The sequence below is a fragment of the Dendropsophus ebraccatus genome, chromosome 8 (genome assembly GCF_027789765.1).
Source record: "Dendropsophus ebraccatus isolate aDenEbr1 chromosome 8, aDenEbr1.pat, whole genome shotgun sequence".
Classification (NCBI taxonomy): Eukaryota; Metazoa; Chordata; class Amphibia; order Anura; family Hylidae; genus Dendropsophus; species Dendropsophus ebraccatus.
Genome location: NC_091461.1, coordinates 91,238,786 through 91,261,385, shown reverse-complemented (window position 1 = coordinate 91,261,385; position 22,600 = coordinate 91,238,786). Strand labels below are relative to the sequence as shown.

Sequence of the window (22,600 nt, the reverse complement as noted above, 5' to 3'; positions counted from 1 at the left end):
AATGGCATATTTGCCTAATAACCCCAAATAGAAAGTTTCTTTAAATCACCTATACTATTGATTTCTGCAAAAACAAAACAAAAACGAAACCACAGTGACACTTTAAGGGGTTAATATAAAAATAATGTGAAGGAGAAACTGCTGAATAAGAAACCAACTTCAACATGATATTCCTCCTGGAGTCTAATGGTGTCTTCACACGTACAGATTTTGGGTACTCTCAGTCTTTCCTTTATGACACATTCTCTATTGTCTGTTCCTGGCTTTGGCTTCAATAATTGCAATGGAACATCTGTCTGTGTAAATACATCCTAACACAGACAGATTTATCTGACAGATTTTTGAAGCCAAAGCAAGAGATGAATTTAGCAAGAGGAGAAATCTGTCTTTTCTTTATGATCTGTTCTCTGTTTATAATCTGTTCCTTGCTTTGGCTTCAAAAATCTGTATGTGTGAACATACAATTAGCAGCAGCATGTATGATCAGACCTCACCTCCAGAACTCCAGACACTCTCCAATGTGGTGCTGCCACCTGCTGGCTGTACCTGATAATATCAACGACATGACAACTCCTCTAGGATAAACAGCCTGAGAACCGAAAACTGAGCAACAATGCACAATGCACAATGCTGCCTGCTGGTAACTCGGTAGCTAAGCAGCAAGGCAACCTTCAAGACAGGTCACACATATCCGACCAACAACTTATATCAGCGTTACATTGTAGTGACTGCAGGACCTTTGATGATGTCACAGTCATGTGATCAGTTACCTTAACAAGGTAAATGTAATGCTGAATTTACACAGAGAGATTTATCTGACAGATTTTTTAAGCCAAAGCCAGGAATGGATTTCAAACAAGGAGAAATCTCAATCTTTCCTTTATGACTTGTTCCCTGTCTATAGTCTGTTTCTGGCTTTGGCTTCAAAAATCTGTCAGATAAATCTTTCTGTGTAAACGCACCCTAAGTAGCTATAATAGACCCTTAAATAAACTCACATGGGTCGCGTGTTACTAAGGGGGAGAAGATAGGAAAAGGGGAAGAAAAAAAAATCACTGCTCTTCTCCGCCCTTCTTATGGTTGATCACATGACTGTGACATCACCAAAGGTCCTGTAGTCACTAGGATGTAACATCTGCAGATAAGTTAGTGTGAATTCTATTGATTGTCATTGTCTTTTGTTATCCTTGTGTGTAATGAGATGTGTATTTCTATCTGTAGTGTGTATATATATATATATATATATAATATGAGAAACCCTGTCCATTATGTGTCCCTGGGAATCCCTAATACCAAGCACTTCTGGGTATCTAGGGCCGGCAGATGTAAACTTAGTGGAGATGTATTTAGAGTTTTCATTGCTGATCACTACAGTACATGTTCACTTATGTGGCCAGATGCGTTTGCATAAGTATACAGTATCTGCATTACCACTCAGTATTGTATAGGAGACGCTGCTGCTGTACGCCATTTTGTAGTGCAGAATGCATGTACAGGAGTATGGACTCCTCTCTGCCATCAGACTCCCTGACCTCTATAGTGCTTTGTGCTTGTGTGCATCATCACTTACTTCATACTTACCAGGCCAGGTGCAGCATACAGTAGTGTACACCTATAGTGTGTGCCATAGCTCTGGCAAACAGTGGATTGGTGCAGGTCACAGGTGTCGGACCCCCACAGATGCCATACTGATGGCCTATCCTGATGCTACCAATCAGTACGTCCTGAAAAGCTGACACATATAAAGTGGAGTGCTGTCAGATCTCTATCCTATTCAGCAGAAACTGTAAAAAATAAAATAAAATGGTAGGATGTGATTAATGAAAGCTATTTAAAAAATAGTTCAAAGTGAATCCAGCACTAACCTTGCACATAAGGAGTTCCAAGCATGTGCAGATCGGCACCGCCGTGCTTAATCTAGTGTTGTGAAAATCATGACATATTTCAGAAAATCTAAATATGCTAATGACCCTGTCTGGTGCAGTAGAGGTGGTCCCAGGGCCCCCAGTACACTGCTTTCCAGGCCTGCTCTAATGACCCTGCCTGGTACCGTAGACGTGGTCCCAGGGCCCCCAGTACACTGCTTTCCAGGCCTGCTCTAATGACACTGCCACATGACTATTCTAGAGGTCGTGCGCAGCCGATTCCCATGCTGGACAACCTCTTTAAATTTGGTGCAACCTTTAACCGTCTAGTTTTGGTATTAGCCAGTTTTGGTGGTAATCTTTTCTGCCTTCATACAATCATTGACCAGGTAACCTATCTCCTTGTAGATTTTTTTTCCTTTAATGTTAATTTTTAGTTTGTTTTTCAAAAACATAGGAATCAATCATAAGTTACATGTTCTCATAGAATCTTTTAAAAACTCCTTTTTTCTCACCCAGGTTGCTGTGGAGCTGAGATCAATCCGAATTGACATCCTGTCATAGCCGACATCTCAGGAATATTGTCCTGTTTTTGATTGATACCAAGGATGAATGAGGACAGGAAAAAAATGACTGAAAAGATTTTAAAACTTACCTTGGAAATTATCTACCTGCTCACTGGAGAGGTGAGAGGATTTGGGGAATATCTTGCATTGCTCCTAGACGCTGTTGGGGTACATTGGCATGCCGTGCTATGGCTATTAGTGAAAGGTGGGACCTGCTTAGTACTACTAGGGAAGTGAAGAGGTAGTGGTTGTTGTCTGGATGAGGGGCCAAGCTTCTTATAATAGAAGCATAAAAGGAGCAGCTACAACCCAAGGAATAAAACAAAAAGTGACACATAAGGCTAGATTTACATATAGAATTTCCAAATACGCATATATGTATCAGGGTATCTGTTCACTTAAGATAATCAATGTCCCAGTGGTCTGTAATGAAACAAAATTCACTGTCTCTAGAGCAGTAGAACAAACTAAAATGTAACTTTCACTAATATGCTCAATAGCAGGGAAGGTGAAAGGTAGAAAGGGAGGGAGGAGGGGTATTGTGTGCCCTGAGATTAATCAGTTTTGCATTCATCCTGCCTCTTGGCAGCAGGCACCCACGCATTAAATGGTCACTAAAGCATACAGGCATATAGATAGTTACACACCCCTATCAACAGTGTCAGGATAGTACTCAGGTATACAGCATTAAGATTGCATGATGATAACACTAAGGGCCCTATTCCACCGGACGATTATCGTTCGCATAATCGTTAATGATTAACAATCTCAAACGACCGCTATTACGAAAGACCTGAAAACGTTCACTCATTTCCATGGAACGATAATCGTTACTTATGATCGTATTTGCGATCGTTTTTCCTTCGCTATTGCGTTCGTATTTACTGCGAACGACCGAACGACATCTTATTCAATGCGAACGATTTGCAAACTTTTTGCGAACGAGCAACGATAAAAATAGGTCCAGGTCATATAAAGCGATCAACGATTTCTCGTTCGGTCGTTAATCGTTAACTGCATTTCAACCGAACGATTATCGTTTAGATTCGAACAACTTAACGATAATCTGAACGATAATCGTCCAGTGGAATAGGGCCCTAAGGGCCAGTTCACACAGAGCAAAAGCAGCAGTCCCGCCTGCTTCAGTGTGATAGTGTTTCTCTATGGGAGGCCTCACATAGAGAAACAGTATAACACTGAAGCAGACGGGACACCGCTGCTTTTGCTCCGTGTGAACTTGCCCTTAGACCTCAGCTTAGCATACTGTAAAACCGTAATCACATTGCCATGATGGTCACAGTGGACCCCATACTTAACTGGCTCATGATAAAGCAGGCTCCCTTGGAGTAGCACTGATTCCTGCTGAGCTACCAGAGGATGAGTCACACATGCCAGGTTGCAGTCTGATTGCGTTTTTTACTTGTACACTCTACCTGGTTTGTTATACACAATAATCCTTCGAGTGATTGTAGTTGTCCAGACCTGGCATGCATTGGTTTATTAAGTCTATTTCTATACACAGGATTACATAGTAGTAAGGAAGATTCCTGGGGAGTATCTGACACGCAAGAATTCCCACATATCAGGAGGATGGAGAAAAATCCAGAGCCAAACCACAAAACCCCCTGAAAATGAGCAGAAGATCCTAGAGCTCACCCATAGGATCATTGATCTGCTGACAGGACAGGTGAGTGCTCATAGGACTGCTAGCTGTGCGCTGTATACATATAAGCAAGGTATCTGAAGACTGTAGCATTTGTCTATGTCCTTTCTTATGAGCATGTATCTAGATGTCATGGTCCTCTTTTTCATTTAGGAGTATATAGAGGAAAACAAAGAATTCTACAAGGATATCATGGAGAACCAGCCACCCCTCATGTCACTAGGTAAGAGAAGACTTTCACTGGCCTTTTCCATGTGACCCTAAAAGCTGCTTTCTGTTTTCTATCATAACCACACCTATTTACTTACTGTGTATGGATCACCTACAGATCGATCAAATAGGAGAAAGCTAAAAGGGAGATGTCCAAGCCCTTTTTACTCACCGGGTTGTTCAGACGAAATCCACAATGTGCCTTTGGATCATCAGGTAGATGGAGCTGACGTCTCTAAAAATTCTCTTTGTATTTATGTGATGACGATTTCCCAATGTCTTATTGTTTCCTCCACGTGTTTAATCAGGATGAAGAGATGATAAATATTAAAGTTGAAGTTATAGCAGATAATGATGATGATGATGATGATGAAGAAGAAGAGGACACCTATATTAGAGGTGACCATCATTGTAAGGAGGAGGCAATTCCTGTAGATATCAGGCCAGGTGAGTGATCCTCACCCAGGATAGAAATGATTCAGGTTCCCCAGCCATATACATATTATGTCAGGGGCGTAGCTAATGTCTCTTGGGCCCTGGTGCAAGAGGTCAACTTGGGCCCCCCCCCTTACCACATACTGACTAACACAACCACTGCTACTGAATAAAATCCTCTGTACATAGACCAATATCACCTCATCCAGTCATATAGAGGTGGCCCTAGCTCTACACAGGCTCTATACACCATATACATTACAGTGCAAATATATCAGGTGACTCACAGGGGACGTCTTCTCTGATCGGAGTTCTTCCCTTTTCATCTTCTCCATCTGCCCAGGGCCATTATGAGAACTTTTTGGAGCCACGAATCCACAGAATCTGACAGACAAACATATTAGGCTCCTCACACTGACACCATCCTCATCTCTCTACAAACTGCACATCTGTATTGGCCCCTTTACACCCTCATTTAGTGGGTAGCCTGACTCTATGTGACTCCCTTATAGTACATATCCCCCTATTGTATACACCCCCTGTGTAGTCCACCTTATAGATGGCCCCCCAATGTTTCCCCCTTATAGATGGCCCCCTGTGTTGTCCCTATTATAGATGCCCCCCATGTTATCCCCCATATAGATTGCCCCCATGTTATCAACCATATAGATGCCCCCCATTTTATCCCCCTTACAGATGCCCCCCATGTTGTCCCCTCCTCCTGCCCCTCCATCATCATACTACAACCACCTCCACCATAATACTACTACCCCTTCATCCTCCTGCCCTTTCATCATCATACCACTTCACCCCTCATCATCCTCTTGTTCCATCATCATCATACCACTACATCCTCATCATCCTCTTGTTCCATCATCATCATACCACTACATCCTCATCATCGTCTTGTTCCTTCATCATCATACCACTACACCCCTCATCATCCTCTTGTTTCATCATCATACCACTACACCCCCCATCATCCTCTTGTTCCATCATCATCATCATCATACCACTACACCCCCATCATCCTCTTGTTCCATCATCATCATACCACTACATCCTCATCATCCTCTTGTTCCATCATCATCATACCACTACATCCTCATCATCCTCTTGTTCCTTCATCATCATATCACTACACCCCTCATCATCCTCTTGTTTCATCATCATACCACTACACCCCCCATCATTCTCTTGTTCCATCATCATCATCATCATACCACTACATCCTCATCATCTTCTTGTTCCATCATCATACCACTACACCCCTCATCATCCTCTTGTTCCATCATACCACTACACCCCTCATCATCCTCTTGTTCCATCATCATCATACCACTACACCCCCATCATCCTCTTGTTCCATCATCATACCACTACACCCCTCATCCTCCTCTTGTTCCATCATCATCATACCACTACATTCCCATCATCCTCTTGTTCCATCATCATCATACCACTACACCCCTCATCATACTCTTGTTCCATCATCATACCACTACACCCCCATCATCCTTTTGTTCCATCATCATCATCATACCACTATACCCCTCATCATCCTCTTGTTCCATCATCATACCACTACACCCCATCATCCTCTTCAGGGGCTGGCTGGCAGATTTTAGCCTGGGGGGCAAGCACACGGCACTGGCCCTTGACTGGCAGGCTAGCGGCCCATCCACCACCCTGGCCCTTACCTGGTATTACCCTCCCCAAATAAGTGCGGGAAAGGAAGATTACACATGCGCCACAGAATTATAGTATTGTGGCCAGTGTTCCCAGCCACGAAAAGCCCTTGTGATATATATCTATTGGATTAAAGGGAACCTAGCTCCAGGTGCACAGCATAGTACCTTAGGATGCCTTTAAACAGAGAGATTTATCTGACCGATGTTTGAAGCCAAAGCCAGGAACAGACTATAAGCAGAGAACAGGTAATAAAGGGAAAACTGAGATTTCTCCTCTTTTCAACTCCATTCCTGGCTTCGGCTTCAAAAATCTGTCAGCTAAATCTGTCTGTGTGAATGCACCCTTAAGGTACCATGCTGTGTACCCGGTGACCCTGTTATCAGTGCTGTAATGCTCTTTTGGTTCTCTTATCATGTTAAAACCATCAGCCCTGAATCTCTGCAGCACCAGCTGTTATCAGAGGATGTACTACAACTCCCAGCATATCCTGAGGGCTGCAGACTGTAAGTAAATGCTGGGAGTTGTAGTGTTTGCAGCTGTTGTACTTGGAGGATTCCTGGTGTATTGTATACTGGAGGCTTTGTGAGAGATCAGTATACAGAGTTCTGTGGGGGATCAGTGTGTGGATGTGACCCCAGAACAGAACTAATAGGGGATAGAAGAAATATACCGTTACTGACCAAATCCAATACACCAGTATATAAGAAACATATATTGTCACTGTGACCACAACCATTACCACCCCATACTAACTAATAGCACCACACCATAACTGAGATCCAGTATAACAAGACCAATAATACCAGTATAAAAGAAACAAATATCACAACCCCTTCACCACCACCGCCATTACTAACTAACATCCACTGTACAAATACCAGGATCATCCACATAGAAGGTTCTCATTATTAAAATGTGTCGGCTGGTTGTGATCTCATGTGTAATCAAAGATACATAATGAACTGCTAGATAGCTATTTCCTACTGGATATCTATCTATCTATCTCCTATCTATCTATCTATCTATCTATCTATCTCCTATCTATCTATCTATCTCCTATCTATCTATCTATCTATCTATCTATCTATCTATCTCCTATCTATCTATCTCCTATCTATCTATCTCCTATCTATCTATCTATCTATCTATCTATCTATCTATCTATCTATCTATCTATCTCCTACCTATCTATCTCCTATCTATCTATCTATCTATCTATCTATCTATCTATCTCCTACCTATCTATCTCCTATCTATCTATCTCCTATCTATCTATCTATCTATCTATCTATCTATCTATCTATCTATCTATCTCCTATCTATATATCTATCTCCTATCTATCTATCTATCTATCTATCTATCTATCTATCTCCTATCTATCTATCTCCTATCTATCTATCTATCTATCTATCTATCTATCTATCTATCTATCTATCTATCTCCTATCTATCTATCTATCTATCTATCTATCTATCTATCGCCTATCTATCGCCTATCTATCTCCTATCTATCTCCTATCTATCTATCTATCTATCTATCTATCTATCTATCTCCTATCTATCTATCTATCTATCTATCTATCTCCTATCTATCTATCTATCTATCTATCTATCTATCTATCTATCTCCTATCTATATATCTATCTCCTATCTATCTATCTATCTATCTATCTATCTATCTATCTATCTATCTATCTATCTATCTATCTCCTATCTATCTATCTCCTATCTATCTATCTATCTATCTATCTATCTATCTATCTATCTATCTCCTATCTATCTATCTATCTCCTATCTATCTATCTATCGCCTATCTATCTCCTATCTATCTCCTATCTATCTCCGGTATAAGAACACTGACAATAGAACACAGTTGTCAAACTCCGTCCCTCCAGTTGTTACAACACTACAAATCCCATCATGACTGGACAGATAAACCATGACGAGAATTGTAGTTTTTCAACATCTGGAGGGACATAGTTTGACACCCCTGATAAGTTATAAGACCTTATAAGTTATTATAGTGCAGTTACATTCAGTGACTCACAGTAGGCGTCTTCTCTGCATGAAGAGACGTCCACTTTTCCTTTTCTTCTCCATCCGGCTCCGGCCATCATGAAGGCTTCTCTGGCCATGACTCCTCTCCACGGGATCTGTCAGACAGACATTTTAGGCTTCTTGCTCCAGCAACATCCTCATCAATACATCCTTCCATATAGAATAGCCCCCCGCTGCACATCTCTCCATATAGAATAGCCCCCCCCCCCCCCCCCCCGCTGCACATCTCTCCATAAAGAAAAGCCCACCTGTGCATCCCCCATATAGGATAGCCCCCCCTGTGCATCCCCCCATTTAGAATAGCCCCCCCTGTGCATCTCCCCATATAGAATAGCCCCCCCTGTGCATCCCCCCATATAGAATAGCCCCCTTGTGCAACCCCCCTCGTAGAATAGCCCCCTGTGCATCCCCCCTCATAGAATAGCCCCCTGTGCATCCCCCTTCATAGAATAGCCCCCCTGTGCGTTCTCCTTTATAGAATAGCTCCCCTTGTGCATCCCCCTTATAGAATAGCTCCCCCTGTGCATCCCCCCCTCATAGAATAGCCCCCTGTGCATCCCCCCTCATAGAATAGCCCCCCTGTGCATCCCCCCAATATAGAATAGCCCCCCTGTGCATCCTCCCATATAGAATAGCCCCCTGTGCACCCCCTCATAGAATAGCCCCCTGTGCATCCCCTCATAGAATAGCCCCCTGTGCATCCCCCTCATAGAATAGCTCCCCCTGTGCATCCCCCTCATAGAATAGCTCCCCCTGTGCATCCCCCCCTCATAGAATAGCTCCCCCTGTGCATCCCCCCTCATAGAATAGCCCCCCTGTGCATCCCCCATATAGAATAGCGCCCCCTGTGCATCCCCCCTCATAGAATAGCCCCCTGTGCATTCCCCTTCATAGAATAGCTCCCCCTGTGCATCCCCCCATATAGAATAGCCCCCCTGTGCATTCTCCCTTATAGAATAGCCCCCCCTGTGCATCCCCCCTTATAGAATAGCCCCCCCCCGTGCATCCCCCCCAATATAGAATAGCTCCCCCTGTGCATCCCCCCATATAGAATAGCCCCCCTGTGCACCCCCCCTTATAGAATAGCCCCCTGTGCATCCCCCCTTATAGAATAGCTCCCCCTGTGCATCCCCCCTTATAGAATAGCCCCCCTGTGCATCCCCCCAATATAGAATAGCTCCCCCTGTGCATCCCCCATATAGAATAGCCCCCCTGTGCATTCTCCCTTATAGAATAGCTCCCCCTGTGCATCCCCCCTTATAGAATAGCTCCCCCTGTGCATCCCCCCCCTCATAGAATAGCCCCCTGTGCATTCCCCCAATATAGAATAACCCCCCCTGTGCATCCTCCCATATAGAATAGCCCCCATGCACCCCCCATATAGAATAGCCCCCATGCACCCCCCCATATAGAATAGCCCCCTGTGCATCCCCCTTCATAGAATAGCCCCCCTGTGCATTCTCCTTTATAGAATAGCCCCCCCTGTGCATCCCCCCTTATAGAATAGCTCCCCCTGTGCACCCCCCCTCATAGAATAGCCCCCTGTGCATCCCCCTTCATAGAATAGCCCCCCTGTGCATCCCCCCTTATAGAATAGCCCCCCTGTGCACCCCCCTTATAGAATAGCCCCCTGTGCATCCCCCCCTAATAGAATACCCCCCCTGTGCATTCTCCTTTATAGAATAGCCCCCCTGTGCATCCCCCTAATAGAATATCCCCCTGTGCATCCCCCCTCATAGAATAGCCCCCCATGCACCCCCCCATATAGAATAGCCTCCTTGTCCATCCCCCCTCATAGAATAGCCCCCTGTGCATCCCCCTTCATAGAATAGCCCCCCTGTGCATCCCCCTCATAGAATAGCCCCCCTGTGCATCCCCCTTCATAGAATAGCTCCCCATGTGCATCCCCCCAATATAGAATAGCCCCCCTGTGCATTCTCCCTTATAGAATAGCTCCCCCTGTGCATCCCCCCTTATAGAATAGCTCCCCCTGTGCATCCCCCCTTATAGAATAGCTCCCCCTGTGCATCCCCCCTCATAGAATAGCCCCCTGTGCATTCCCCCAATATAGAATAACCCCCCCTGTGCATCCTCCCATATAGAATAGCCCCCATGCACCCCCCCATATAGAATAGCCCCCATGCACCCCCCCATATAGAATAGCCCCCTGTGCATCCCCCTTCATAGAATAGCCCCCCTGTGCATTCTCCTTTATAGAATAGCCCCCCCTGTGCATCCCCCCTTATAGAATAGCTCCCCCTGTGCATCCCCCTTATAGAATAGCTCCCCCTGTGCATCCCCCCCTCATAGAATAGCTCCCCCTGTGCATCCCCCCCTCATAGAATAGCCCCCTGTGCATTCCCCCAATATAGAATAGCCCCCCTGTGCATCCTCCCATATAGAATAGCCCCCATGCACCCCCCATATAGAATAGCCCCCATGCACCCCCCATATAGAATAGCCCCCTGTGCATCCCCCTTCATAGAATAGCCCCCCCTGTGCATCCCCCCTTATAGAATAGCTCCCCCTGTGCATCCCCCCCTCATAGAATAGCTCCCCCTGTGCATCCCCCCTCATAGAATAGCCCCCTCTGCATCCCCCCCTCATAGAATAGCCCCCTGTGCATCCCCCTTCATAGAATAGCCCCCCTGTGCACCCCCCCTTATAGAATAGCTCCCCCTGTGCATCCCCCCCTCATAGAATAGCCCCCTGTGCATCCCCCCCTAATAGAATACCCCCCCTGTGCATTCTCCTTTATAGAATAGCCCCCCTGTGCATCCCCCTAATAGAATATCCCCCTGTGCATCCCCCCTCATAGAATAGCCCCCCATGCACCCCCCCCCATATAGAATAGCCTCCTTGTCCATCCCCCCTCATAGAATAGCCTCCTGAGCATCCCCCCTCATAGAATAGCCCCCTGTGCATCCCCCTTCATAGAATAGCCCCCCTGTGCATCCCCCCTCATAGAATAGCCCCCCGGTGCATCCCCCCTCATAGAATAGCCCCCCTGTGCATCCCCCCAATATAGAATAGCTCCCCCTGTGCATTCTCCCTTATAGAATAGCTCCCCCTGTGCATCCCCCCTCATAGAATAGCCCCCTGTGCATCCCCCTTCATAGAATAGCCCCCCTGTGCATCCCCCTCATAGAATAGCCCCCCTGTGCATCCCCCCTCATAGAATAGCCCCCCTGTGCATTCTCCCTTATAGAATAGCTCCCCCTGTGCATCCCCCCTTATAGAATAGCTCCCCATGTGCATCCCCCCCTCATAGAATAGCCCCCTGTGCATCCTCCCATATAGAATAGCCCCCATGCACCCCCCCATATAGAATAGCCCCCATGCACCCCCCCATATAGAATAGCCCCCATGCACCCCCCCATATAGAATAGCCCCCTGTGCATCCCCCTTCATAGAATAGCCCCCCTGTGCATTCTCCTTTATAGAATAGCCCCCCCTGTGCATCCCCCCTTATAGAATATCTCCCCCTGTGCATCCCCCCCTTACAGAATAGCCCCCTGTGCATCCCCCTTCATAGAATAGCCCCCCTGTGCATCCACCCCTCATAGAATAGCCCCCTGTGCATCCCCCCCTCATAGAATAGCCCCCCTGTGCATCCCCCCCTAATAGAATAGCCCCCTGTGCATCCCCCCTTCATAGAATACCCCCCCTGTGCATCCCCCTTCATAGAATAGCCCCCCTGTGCATCCCCCCCTAATAGAATACCCCCTGTGCATCCCCCCCTCATAGAATAGCCCCCTGTGCATCCCCCTAATAGAATAGCCCCCTGTGCATCCCCCCTCATAGAATAGCCCCCCATGCACCCCCCCATATAGAATAGCCTCCTTGTCCATCCCCCCAATATAGAATAGCCCCCCTGTGCACCCCCCCTCATAGAATAGCCCCCCCCCCCCCGGTGTGGCCACATGTTAATGGGTTTAAAAAAAAAAGAAAAACAACTCACCTCTCCTCGGGCCGGATCTTCAGTGTGCAGCAGCTTCTCCCTGCTGCTGCAGCGCGGCGGCTCCTCTCCTCTCCCTTTCCTATCAGGTCCTCAGCGGCGCGTCAGGGAAGTGACGTCACCGCTGGGGACCTGATGTAGGTGCCTGCAGACGTGCCTGCGTACAGCACGTCTGCGGCTCCTGGGGGGATCAGGCGGCCCGGAAGAGACTGAGGGAATAGCGCGGCGGCCGGCCGCGCTATTCTTTCAGTCTCAACTACTGCAGAGAGTCGGCCGCGGGTCGCGGCCCACTCATTGGTGGGGAAGACCGGCCCGGGGGGCACATGCCCTCCTGCCCCCCGGCCCAGCCCGCCCCTGATCCTCTTGTTCCTTCATCATCATCATCATCATCATACCACTACACCCCTCATCTTCCTCTTGTTCCATCATCATCATCATACTACTACACCCCCATCATCCTCTTGTTCCTTCATCATCATCATCATCATACTACTACATCCCCATCATCCTCTTGTTCCATCATCATCATACCACTACACCCCATCATCCTCTTGTTCCTTCATCATCATCATACCACTACACCCCTCATCATTCTCTTGTTCCATCATCATCATACCACTACACCCCCATCATCCTCTTGTTCCATCATCATCATACCACTACACCCCCATCATCCCCTTAAAAACAAAAAAATCTATACTCACCTGCATGATTTCTGTAGCCCCCAGGTCACACGCGCTGGCGGGCTTCCCCCGGCGGGAGGCGGGGCTTAGCGCGGAGGGGGCGGAGCTTCGCGGGACCTGTTTTTTTCTTAACGCGATGCTCCCTGCGCTGGAAGTACTTCCCTCCCCGCCGCAGACAGAGCTCCCTGGGGGCCGCAAGACAGCCGGGGGCCCCTGCCTCTTGTGATCGCAAGCAAAACATTGCTTGCGGTCACAAGAGGGAGTGGGAGGCGGGCAGTGCAGTGGTAAGGGGGGGCCTCGCGGGCCCCCCCTTGGTAGCGGCCCGGTCGCGGCGGCGACCCCTGCGACCGCGGTCGCTACGCCACTGTATTATGGTATTTCTTGTGCCTTTCTCCTGCTCATGTTCTGATGCTCCTCATCAATTTACTATTACAGTAATGGAGACTTTGTAGTTATGATAAGATGCACACTCTAATGCAAAGCTATCGGAATATTTATATCTCACCATTTTTTTTATTTTTTTTTTATTTTTTTTTTTTTTTTTGAATTCTGAATTTTATTAAAGTTTTCACATTTTATGTAACAAACAGCGCTACCAGTGTCTCGCAGGACGTAAAGGCACATATAGGAAACAATAAACAAAGAGCAACCAAACACGGCTCCCATAAAGTGTCCAAGTGATATACAACGAACCTCAGTTGTGTGGTAGGGAGTGAGCTAGCGCTCAACCGAACAGCAGATTGGGGAGAAAAGGGGGGGAAAAAGAGAGGGTAAGGTAAGCGAGCAAGTAGACAGGACGGTAGGGAAGCAAACAGGGATGGCACGTGGATCCTCACTGAGTCAGCAACAATCTGTATTCCGCGGACTCGGTAAACTGGTCCCAATAGTACCATGTTTTAAAAAACCGGGCATTTTTGTCGTGGATCTGCGCTGTCAGGTCTTCCATGTGTTTGATGTCCTCCACTTTCCGGATCCACATCGCCAGGCTAGGTGGGTCCTGTTGACGCCACAAGGCAGGTATACAAGCCCGGGCGGCGTTGACCAAGTGTCGGAGGACTGAGGAACGGTAACTCCTTTGAGGGATGTCGGACACATGTAAGAGGAAAAGGGCAGGAGAGAAAGGAAGAGGGTAATCCGTAAAGGTGGAGGCTAAGCGCCACACCTCTCTCCAGAAATGTACTATTTTGGGGCAGCTCCAGAATGTATGCAGAAGAGATCCCTCCTCTCCACAATTCCTCCAGCACAACGGGGACACTTCAGGGAAGATTCGATGAAGGCGGGTGGGGACCCGGTACCAACGGGAAAGGAGCTTATAGCCCGCCTCCTGGATGCGAGAGGAGATCGAGGAAGAGTGCGTACATGAGAGTATACGGTCCACCTGTGCGGCGGTGAAGGATGTGCCCAGATCCTCCTCCCACGCTGTGAGAAAGGGGGGTGGCGACTGGTCCGGGGGAGAACCCAACATGGCGTACAAGATGGAGAGAGAGTGTCGGTAAGGGCCGGATCCCAAGCAGAGGGTTTCAAATTGAGTAGGTGAACGGGCAAAGCAGGAGGGCAGCGGGAGAGTAAGGAGGAAATGATGGAGTTGGAGAGCTCTCCAGAACCCAAGAGAAGAGGGGTCCGACAGAGCACTGAGGTCAGAGACCGTGGGCCACGCCGAGCCCCTGAGAAAGAATTGGGCTCGAAAGCATCCCGCCCGTGACCAGGTGCGGAAGCCAGCGTCTTCCATCCCGGGGCGGAAGGAGGGGTTACCCAGAATCGGAAACAGGGGAGAGGGGTGTGGGGCCAGGAAGCCAGAGGAGAGGTGTTTGTGACAGACCCGGAGCGTCGGGGCGATAGTGGGGTGGGTGCCCACAAGGCGTGCAGAATCCGGCCGCCAAGGCGCTGCAAGCAAGGACAGTGGGGCCATCGCCATTTCCAAGTCCACCCAAAGCTTGGAGGAGGAGTGGCGGTGCCAGTCTATTACTCTGGTCAAATGAGTGGCCACGTAATATTGGTAGAGATTAGGCAGCCCTAGTCCCCCCCTTGATTTGGGGCGATACAGGACTGTCCTTGCCAGCCGCGGTGGCTTGTGCGCCCACACGAATTTGGTCAGGAGCGAGGTGAGTTGCCTGAAGTATGACAAGGGCACCGCGACCGGGAGGGCCTGGAATAGGTACAGGAGACGGGGTAGGACATTCATTTTGAAAATCGCGCATCGGCCGAACCAGGAGAAGGTGCCCCTGTGCCACCTCAGCAAGTCCTTCTCTATCGACTGAAGCATAGGCGGAAAGTTCATCTTGTAGAGGTCGGATGGGGAGGGTGTGAGCTGGATCCCCAAATACTTAAGGGAAGAATGGGACCAACGGAAGGGGAAAGACGCCGCTAGGGAGGAGACCGCCGCCGCCGGAAGGGTAATATTGAGCGCCTCAGATTTCTGGAGGTTAATCTTGTAATTAGAGAGGGCTTGATAGCTAGATAACTCCGACAACAGGTTGGGGAGGGAGACATTGGGTTGGGAAAGGAAGAACAGGAGGTCGTCCGCGTAGGCGGCGACTCTGTGTTCCCTCGGCCCCACCTGCACCCCTGAAATATCCGGGTTACGCCTCACGTGTCTAAGGAAGGGCTCCAGAGTCAGGATAAAGATGAGCGGGGATAGGGGGCAGCCCTGCCGTGTTCCATTGGAGATGGGGAAGGATGCGGACAGAAGGCCGTTGACCGATACCTGAGCCGAGGGGTGTGAGTACAGGGAGCCTATCCACTCTAGCATGTGAGGGCCGAGGCCGACATGCCGGAGTGTGGCAAAGAGGAACGACCAGCCTACGCGGTCAAAGGCCTTCTCCGAGTCCGTAGACAAGAGCATGGCAGGGAGGGTAGAGGAGTGCATCCGGTGAATGATATTTATGGCCCTAATGGAGTTGTCGCGGGCCTCCCGCATGGGCATGAATCCCACCTGATCTGGGTGGATTATGGCTTGGAGGAGGGGAGTAAGGCGGGCCGCCAGGATCTTTGAAAAGAATTTAAGGTCCAGATTGAGGAGGGAGATGGGGCGGTAATTTTGGCAGAGCGAGGGGTCTTTACCATCTTTCGGGATAACTGAAATGTGTGCGCGGAGGGCATCCAGGGGGAGGGGGGCGCCAGTGGACACGGAGTTAAAAGCGGACAGGAAGTGGTCCCGGAGGAGGGAGCCAAAGGTCTTATAGTAGGGCAGGGTAAAGCCGTCCGGCCCCGGGGCCTTACCCGACGGGGATGTCTTAAGGGCCCAATCCCATTCCGACACCGTGATGGGGGATTCGAGTGAGGCGGCATCCTCCTCAGTCAGCGTCGGCAACCCCGAGTCTGTCAAGTATGAGGCAATGGCCGCATGGAGAGATGGGGAGTCCGAGGGAGTCGTGGGAGTGGACAGGCCATAGAGAGAGGTGTAGTATTCCCGGAAGGAGTCTGCTATTTGGGAGGACAGGGTTCGTTTCACGCCAGGGGGGGAAGTTACATGGGGAATGAAGGATCGAGCTCGCTGTTGTCGCAGGGCCCGAGCTAATGTCTTGCCTGGCTTATTGCCAAACTCGAAATAGTGACGGCGACAACGCGCCAGAGAGGCCTTGGCATTCGCAAATGTCAGGTCTCTAAGCTTCCCTCGCAAGTCCGCGAGCTCCGAACCTGCGACAAGATCCAAGGTCGTTTTGTGTCGTTTATCTAGATCCGCGATTCGCGCGAGCAGTGACAGTATTTTGGCCGATCTTTCTTTTTTTAAGCGGGATGCAAGCTTAATAAACGTGCCCCTTATGAAGCATTTGTGAGCTTCCCACACTATCAGCGGGGAAGAATCCTGCGACGTATTGTTAGAGAAGTAAGAGGTGAGGTCAGCCTGGACCTCCGCCAAGACCCCCGGGTCCCTCAAGAGGGTCTCATTCAGGCGCCACCGCCAGCTGCGGGGTCGGGGGGGAGAGAAAGATAAAGAGAGAGTGAAGAGCGCGTGATCCGAAAAGGAGATGGGATCTATGGAGGCTGCCGTCACACAGTCCAGACTGGCATGGGATACAAAGAGGTAGTCAATGCGGGAATACACGTTATGTGGGTGCGAGAAGAAGGTGTAGTCCTTGTCACGGGGGTGGAGCAGTCGCCAGGAGTCCATCAACTGGTGGGAGTGAAGAAGTTGCTTTGCCCGTCGTAAGGAAGAGAAAAAGAGGGCAGAGCGGCCCGAGGAAGAATCTAGAAGAGGATCGAGAGCCATGTTGAGGTCACCCCCGAAGACAATCATCCCCTCTAAAAAGTCCTCAACGTCAGAGAGGCATCGTTCCAGGAAGGCGGACTGACCTACATTCGGGAGGTAAACTGTGCCAAAGGTGCACAGAACACCTGCCATTTTCCCCTTAACAAAGAGGGACCGACCCTCAGCATCCGACCTCTGGTCTATGAATTCCCATGGGGCCGAGCGAGCGAGCAAGATCGCCACGCCTTTCGTCTTGGAGTCCGGAGAGCAGCTGTGATATACATCCGGAAAGTGGTGATCGGACAACCTCTGAATTTGATCCCCCCGGAAGTGGGTCTCCTGAATGAAGACCACCGAGGCCTTCTTGGCCCAGAGAAGGCGTAGGAGAGCGGAACGCTTCTCTGGAATGTTTAGACCTTGAGCGTTGAGTGATAAACAGAGCACTGTTGACATGACTCAGTGAGGAGCAGACCTGCGTAGGCGAAGAGGGAGGGAGGGAGGGACAGGAAAGAAAAGAGCAAAGCGGGAGGTGGGGGGGAAGGAGACGAAAAGAAAAGGGGGGGGGGGGGGGTTATGAGGCAAAAGCCTCTCAAGCAGTAGGGGGGCGGGGTCTTAAGGACCGCCGTCCAGGAAACCTATGCAGAAAAAAGGGGGAACCACAGGGATACGCGGAAGAGCAGGCCAGGGGACCCAGTCCGGGCCCTCAGATCAGTAACAGTCTTTTGTGGGGCAATCCATCACGGGAGACAGAGGTAAGTGGAGAAACGGAAGAATAAGAAGAGAGATAGGTAAAGTTTAAGGTCGGTTGAACGCCATAGGCGGTAGCGCACGAGGGCTAGAGAGCACACCCGCCTACCTTCCTAGCGGGAAGACCCTTACCCACCAGAGTCCCCAGAAAGAGACATAGGAGTGCACATCGTACATTGAAATACAGACGCAGCCCTACAGGCCTAGGAACTAGAAAACATATGCAAAAAAAATTAAATTAAGAAGGAGGAGAGGGGGGAGGAGGAAGGAGAGGGGAGGGGAGAGAAGGAGAGGGGGGGGGAGGAGGGAGGAGAAGGGGGGGGGAAGGGGGGGGGAAGGAGGGGGGGAGGGGAGGAAGGGAGGGGGGGGGGAGAGGGGGGAGGGGAGGAAAGGAGGGTGGGTGTATATCAGTGTAGGGGAAGAAAGAAAAGGGGAGGAGTGGGGGGGAATAAGGGGGGAGAGTAATCGGGGAGAAGGACATGGAGGCACTCGGTAAGAGAGGGAAGGCAAGGGAGGGAGGGAGGGAGGTGAGGGCAGGTAAGGGGGGAGGGAGAGGGATTAGGAGTAGGCAGGGGCAGGCAAAGGTAACACAACAGTGGCAATAAAAACGACAGTAACAGTAACAATAACAATCCCCCCCCACATCCATTGGTAGAGTCCATTCTGACCATCCAGCCAAGAAGTTATCCCTTCCCCAATCCCGAGGGATGAGTGGGTAGGTGAGGAAAGGGCGGAGGCCGGCGATAAGTTCCTTGAGGGGCTTCCAAGCAGTGACTCCGTACCTCGGAGCCTCGGAGTGGAGGGGGGGGGGGGGAAGAGGGGGCCTCCTGGGAAGGGAGAGGGATGGGAGGGAGGGGAGGAAGGACTGGGAAGGACCGGGTAGGTCCTCAGCGGGGAGGGGGGGGGGGGAGTGAACGCGGGGGGGGAGTGAACGCGGGGGGGGGGGGAGAGGGGGTTGGCTCCACGGCCTATAGGGGAAGCTACGTCATGACCGCATAGGCCAAAAGTCACGAACAGTCCTACTTAGCTTGTGGAAGTATCAGGGTCCCCGAACTCCGCCAATGGACTGCAACAGGCAGTGACCTCGTCCAACAGGGACACCGCGGCAGCGTCTTCAGACCCAGCCAGGGAGAAGGGCAGCTACGATGGCGGGATCGGGTCTCTGCGGGGGTCCAGTGGGCGGCCTGGCAGGAGATGTTGATCCCGGTGGCGAGGAGAGCGGGGGGGATCCCCGCGGAGAGGAGAGCGGGATCTGTGCGGACCAGGTCGCGGGGAGCGTGCGGTGACTCCAGCGGGTGGGGGTGGAAGTTCCGGGGCCGTCCAATCCGGCAGGTGTAGTGAGGTCAGGCCGAGCAGTTCCAGTGCGCCCGGCAGGTCCTTCGGTGTGCGCAGTAGATAGGTGGTCCCGGCGTGCCGTATGATTAGATGGAAAGGGTACCCCCATCTATAAGAGGCCCCAGAGTCCTTGATGGCGTCTAGGAGGGGACGCAGCATACGGCGCATGGCTAAGGTGCGCCGGGAAAGATCCGGAAGGAGAGTGATCTCTGCCCCCTCAAATTCCATCGGGCCACGCTCCCACGCCCTCTGCATGATCGCCTCCTTCTGTTGATAATAGTGCACCCGGCACAGCACATCACGGGGGCGGTTCCTATCAGGCGGACGCGACCCAGCCACTCTATGGGTACGGTCCAGTTCAATGTGGGTGTCTGTGGGGTCCCCTAGGTACCGGTTGAGGATAAATGTAACCGCTCGGGTAAGGCGGTCCGGTCCAATGTCCTCGGGCAGCCCGCGGATCTTAACGTTATTGCGGCGACCCCGATTCTCGAGGTCGTCCACGTGGGCAATCAGATCCCGCAGAAGCAAATCATGAGAGTCTAGGCGGGGGGTTATGGAGGCCAGTGACTGGTCTGTGGCATCCTGCCTAGCTTCCAGCCCGGACACTGCTGCTGTGACAGAGGAGAGGGACGCCTTGAGCTCCGCCATGTCGCCGGCGCGGCGTTCCTCCATGCGCGCCAGCTGCGAGGCAAGCTCCTCTCTGGTCGGAAGGGCCTGAAGCAGGGACCGTACCTCAGCGAGCAGGGCAGCTGAGGCCGTCGAGTCCAGCGGGAGGTGCTCGGCGGCTGCCGATGGTGATGGCGACATGTCTTCGCTCTGCGGGGTGCGGAGGACAGCGGGCAGCGGCTGGCTGAGCTCCGGGAACGCAGGAGGAGCAGTCTTCTGTGTGGCGCGGCGGGTGGCAGGCGCGGCAGCCATCTTGGAATGCTGTGGAGAGGACGGGGACACGCTCGGTGCCGCCCGGACAAATCGGTCTATGGAGTGGCGGGGATTGACCGGCTTGGTAGCGGGTGTCTTCCTGCCCCCGGTGGGCATAACGCTGAGGCGATAGTGAGGGGTAAGTCCCGGTAATGTAGCGCGGGGCCCGGAGCTGCGGTCAGGCACGTCTTCACCCGGCCATGCTCAAGCCACCTCACCATTTTTTTTTATCTGCTTTGTATTACAAGGTGCTATCTCATCAGGAACCCCTAGTTCATTTGCCCTGTTAGAGCTTTAGAAACTAAGGGGGAGATTTATCAAATATGGTGTAAAGTGAAACTGGCTCAATTGCCCCTAGCAACCAATCATTCCTTACAGACTCTATGGGTGTATAATGTAGGGTCAGGGATGCTGATCTTAGTGATGAGTCATTTATGTGTGACTAGGTCCTACCTGTTTTGCTCCCCAATGTCCGCTTCCTCTCTCTGTCCAAGTCTGTCTAAACTAGACAACTCCACCCTGTCTTGATTTCTGCCTTTAGGACTGTAGTACATGAAGCCTAGGGATGGTAAGTATGTTATAAAATATAACTTATTGGAAGCCAATGGATAATACTATTCCTTTACTTCCCAGCAGATACCCACTACAAAAACTCAGCAAGACATGGCTTCTTATCTCCACGTTCTAAAACAGAAGAGAAAAATATGACATATAATTCTTCAAGTGAACCTCCTGCCCAAAATACTCCACAAGGACTTCATTCTGCAGATGTCCTACCCGAGCTTTGGGACCTAGGGGAACTGCCTGATACATCACATGTAGTTTCTCAAAGTCCTGACCATACAGCATATAAAACCTTTCAGTGTTTTGAATGTGGGAAATCTTTTGCTAAGAAATCCGTTCTTGTAGAGCATCAGAGAATACATACAGGCGAGAAACCATTCTCATGTTCAGACTGTGGTAAGTGTTTTACCCAGAGATCAAATCTTGCCCAGCATCAGAGAATTCACAGAGGGGAGAATCCATTTATGTGTCTGGAATGCGGAAAGTGTTTTTCCAAGAAATCAAACCTTCTAAGACATCAGAGAATTCACAGAGGTGAGAAGCCATTTGCATGTTCTGACTGTGGGAAATGTTTTACAAGCAAAAGTCAGCTTGAGGTGCATCAGAGAATCCACACAGGAGAGAAACCCTTTACATGTATGGATTGCGGAAAATGTTTTATCCAAAAGTCAGATCTTGTCAGGCATCAGAGAGTTCACTCAGATTCAAGAGTCACCTCAGTTCCTCAGCTGTCACTGCTGGAAGGAGTTACTATTGATCTCCTGCACCCACAAATTATTGCTACCTGAGTCTCCAATAACTGAGATCTAAAAGTAAATGTGGGATAGTGCCACATTATCTTTCGATATGATGGAAACACACGGTCATCTTGAATTACTGGGCCCACAGAATGCAAGTCTGTCTGTCTCTTCTCCATAAATATTGGACTTCTGGAGCATGTCTTGTGAGGAGTACACTGATTTTCTTCACCTCTTTCTGAGCTGAACATTTATGCTGCATAACATAGGTAAATACCGGTCTCACTTTTGCATTCCATTAAAATAAATGTTCCCTTCGGAAACCCTTCAGTAGCATTAATAAGTGCATCATTATCTGGATTCCTATTTTCAACATGCTTCATATTCCTGGTGCAGGGACCGCCCAGCGCGCACCCTCGCATTAAGAAGTTTCATCCTCATATTCATCATCTATAGTTAAAAAATCTGAATACAACCAAACTCAAAGAAATAGAACATTTCCATTAACATAATCTGGGAATATTTCTCCTCTCCACTGATCTGGGTTACTGATCCCACTCCAATTAGGGACTATAGATTACATAGAGGAGTGAAGGGTGAAAACACAAGCTGTCGGCTTGAATGCGGCAGGCAGTCAGTGCACACATTTAGGCCATGTTCACACAACATAAGTTTGGTATTAATGACGGCCATTGTTGCTGATTTGCAAAAACGGCTGTGATTAATACTAAACTTAAATTGTGCTCCCGGCCGGAGTGTATACACATTGTATACACTAGCTAGAAACTGCACAAGAAACTGACATGTCAGTTGTGTGCGGCAGCTATTCATTGACTAAAGGCCACACCTCCCTGACAGGTCAGACAATGGAGAGTGCAGCTCCGACATTCCAATTCAATAGAAACTAAGATCATCCTGACGGTACTGCAGTAACGGCTGGGATGATCTTCACTGACACCGGCCGTTCTGTGACACCGCCA

General features: G+C 49.7%; 1 protein-coding gene across 3 annotated transcripts; it reads left to right on the top strand.

Annotated features, from left to right (window-relative positions):
- The first annotated feature begins 1,053 nt into the window (after window positions 1–1,053).
- On the top strand, window positions 1,054–22,335 carry LOC138799603 (gastrula zinc finger protein XlCGF57.1-like). 3 transcript variants are annotated; one of them, XM_069981035.1, is made up of 7 exons: window positions 1,054–1,145; window positions 2,385–2,551; window positions 3,954–4,118; window positions 4,248–4,317; window positions 4,423–4,520; window positions 4,613–4,751; window positions 20,953–22,335. In XM_069981035.1, exons 2-7 carry the CDS (start codon window positions 2,474–2,476, stop codon window positions 21,669–21,671), a joined length of 1,269 nt encoding a protein of 422 aa, XP_069837136.1. In that variant the 5' UTR covers window positions 1,054–1,145; window positions 2,385–2,473; the 3' UTR covers window positions 21,672–22,335. The 3 variants fall into 3 exon arrangements, with proteins under 3 accessions (XP_069837136.1, XP_069837138.1, XP_069837137.1); XM_069981037.1 differs by having other exon boundaries at window positions 1,055–1,145; window positions 4,613–4,703; window positions 20,956–22,335; XM_069981036.1 differs by having other exon boundaries at window positions 1,055–1,145; window positions 20,956–22,335.
- Window positions 22,336–22,600: the final 265 nt, after the last annotated feature.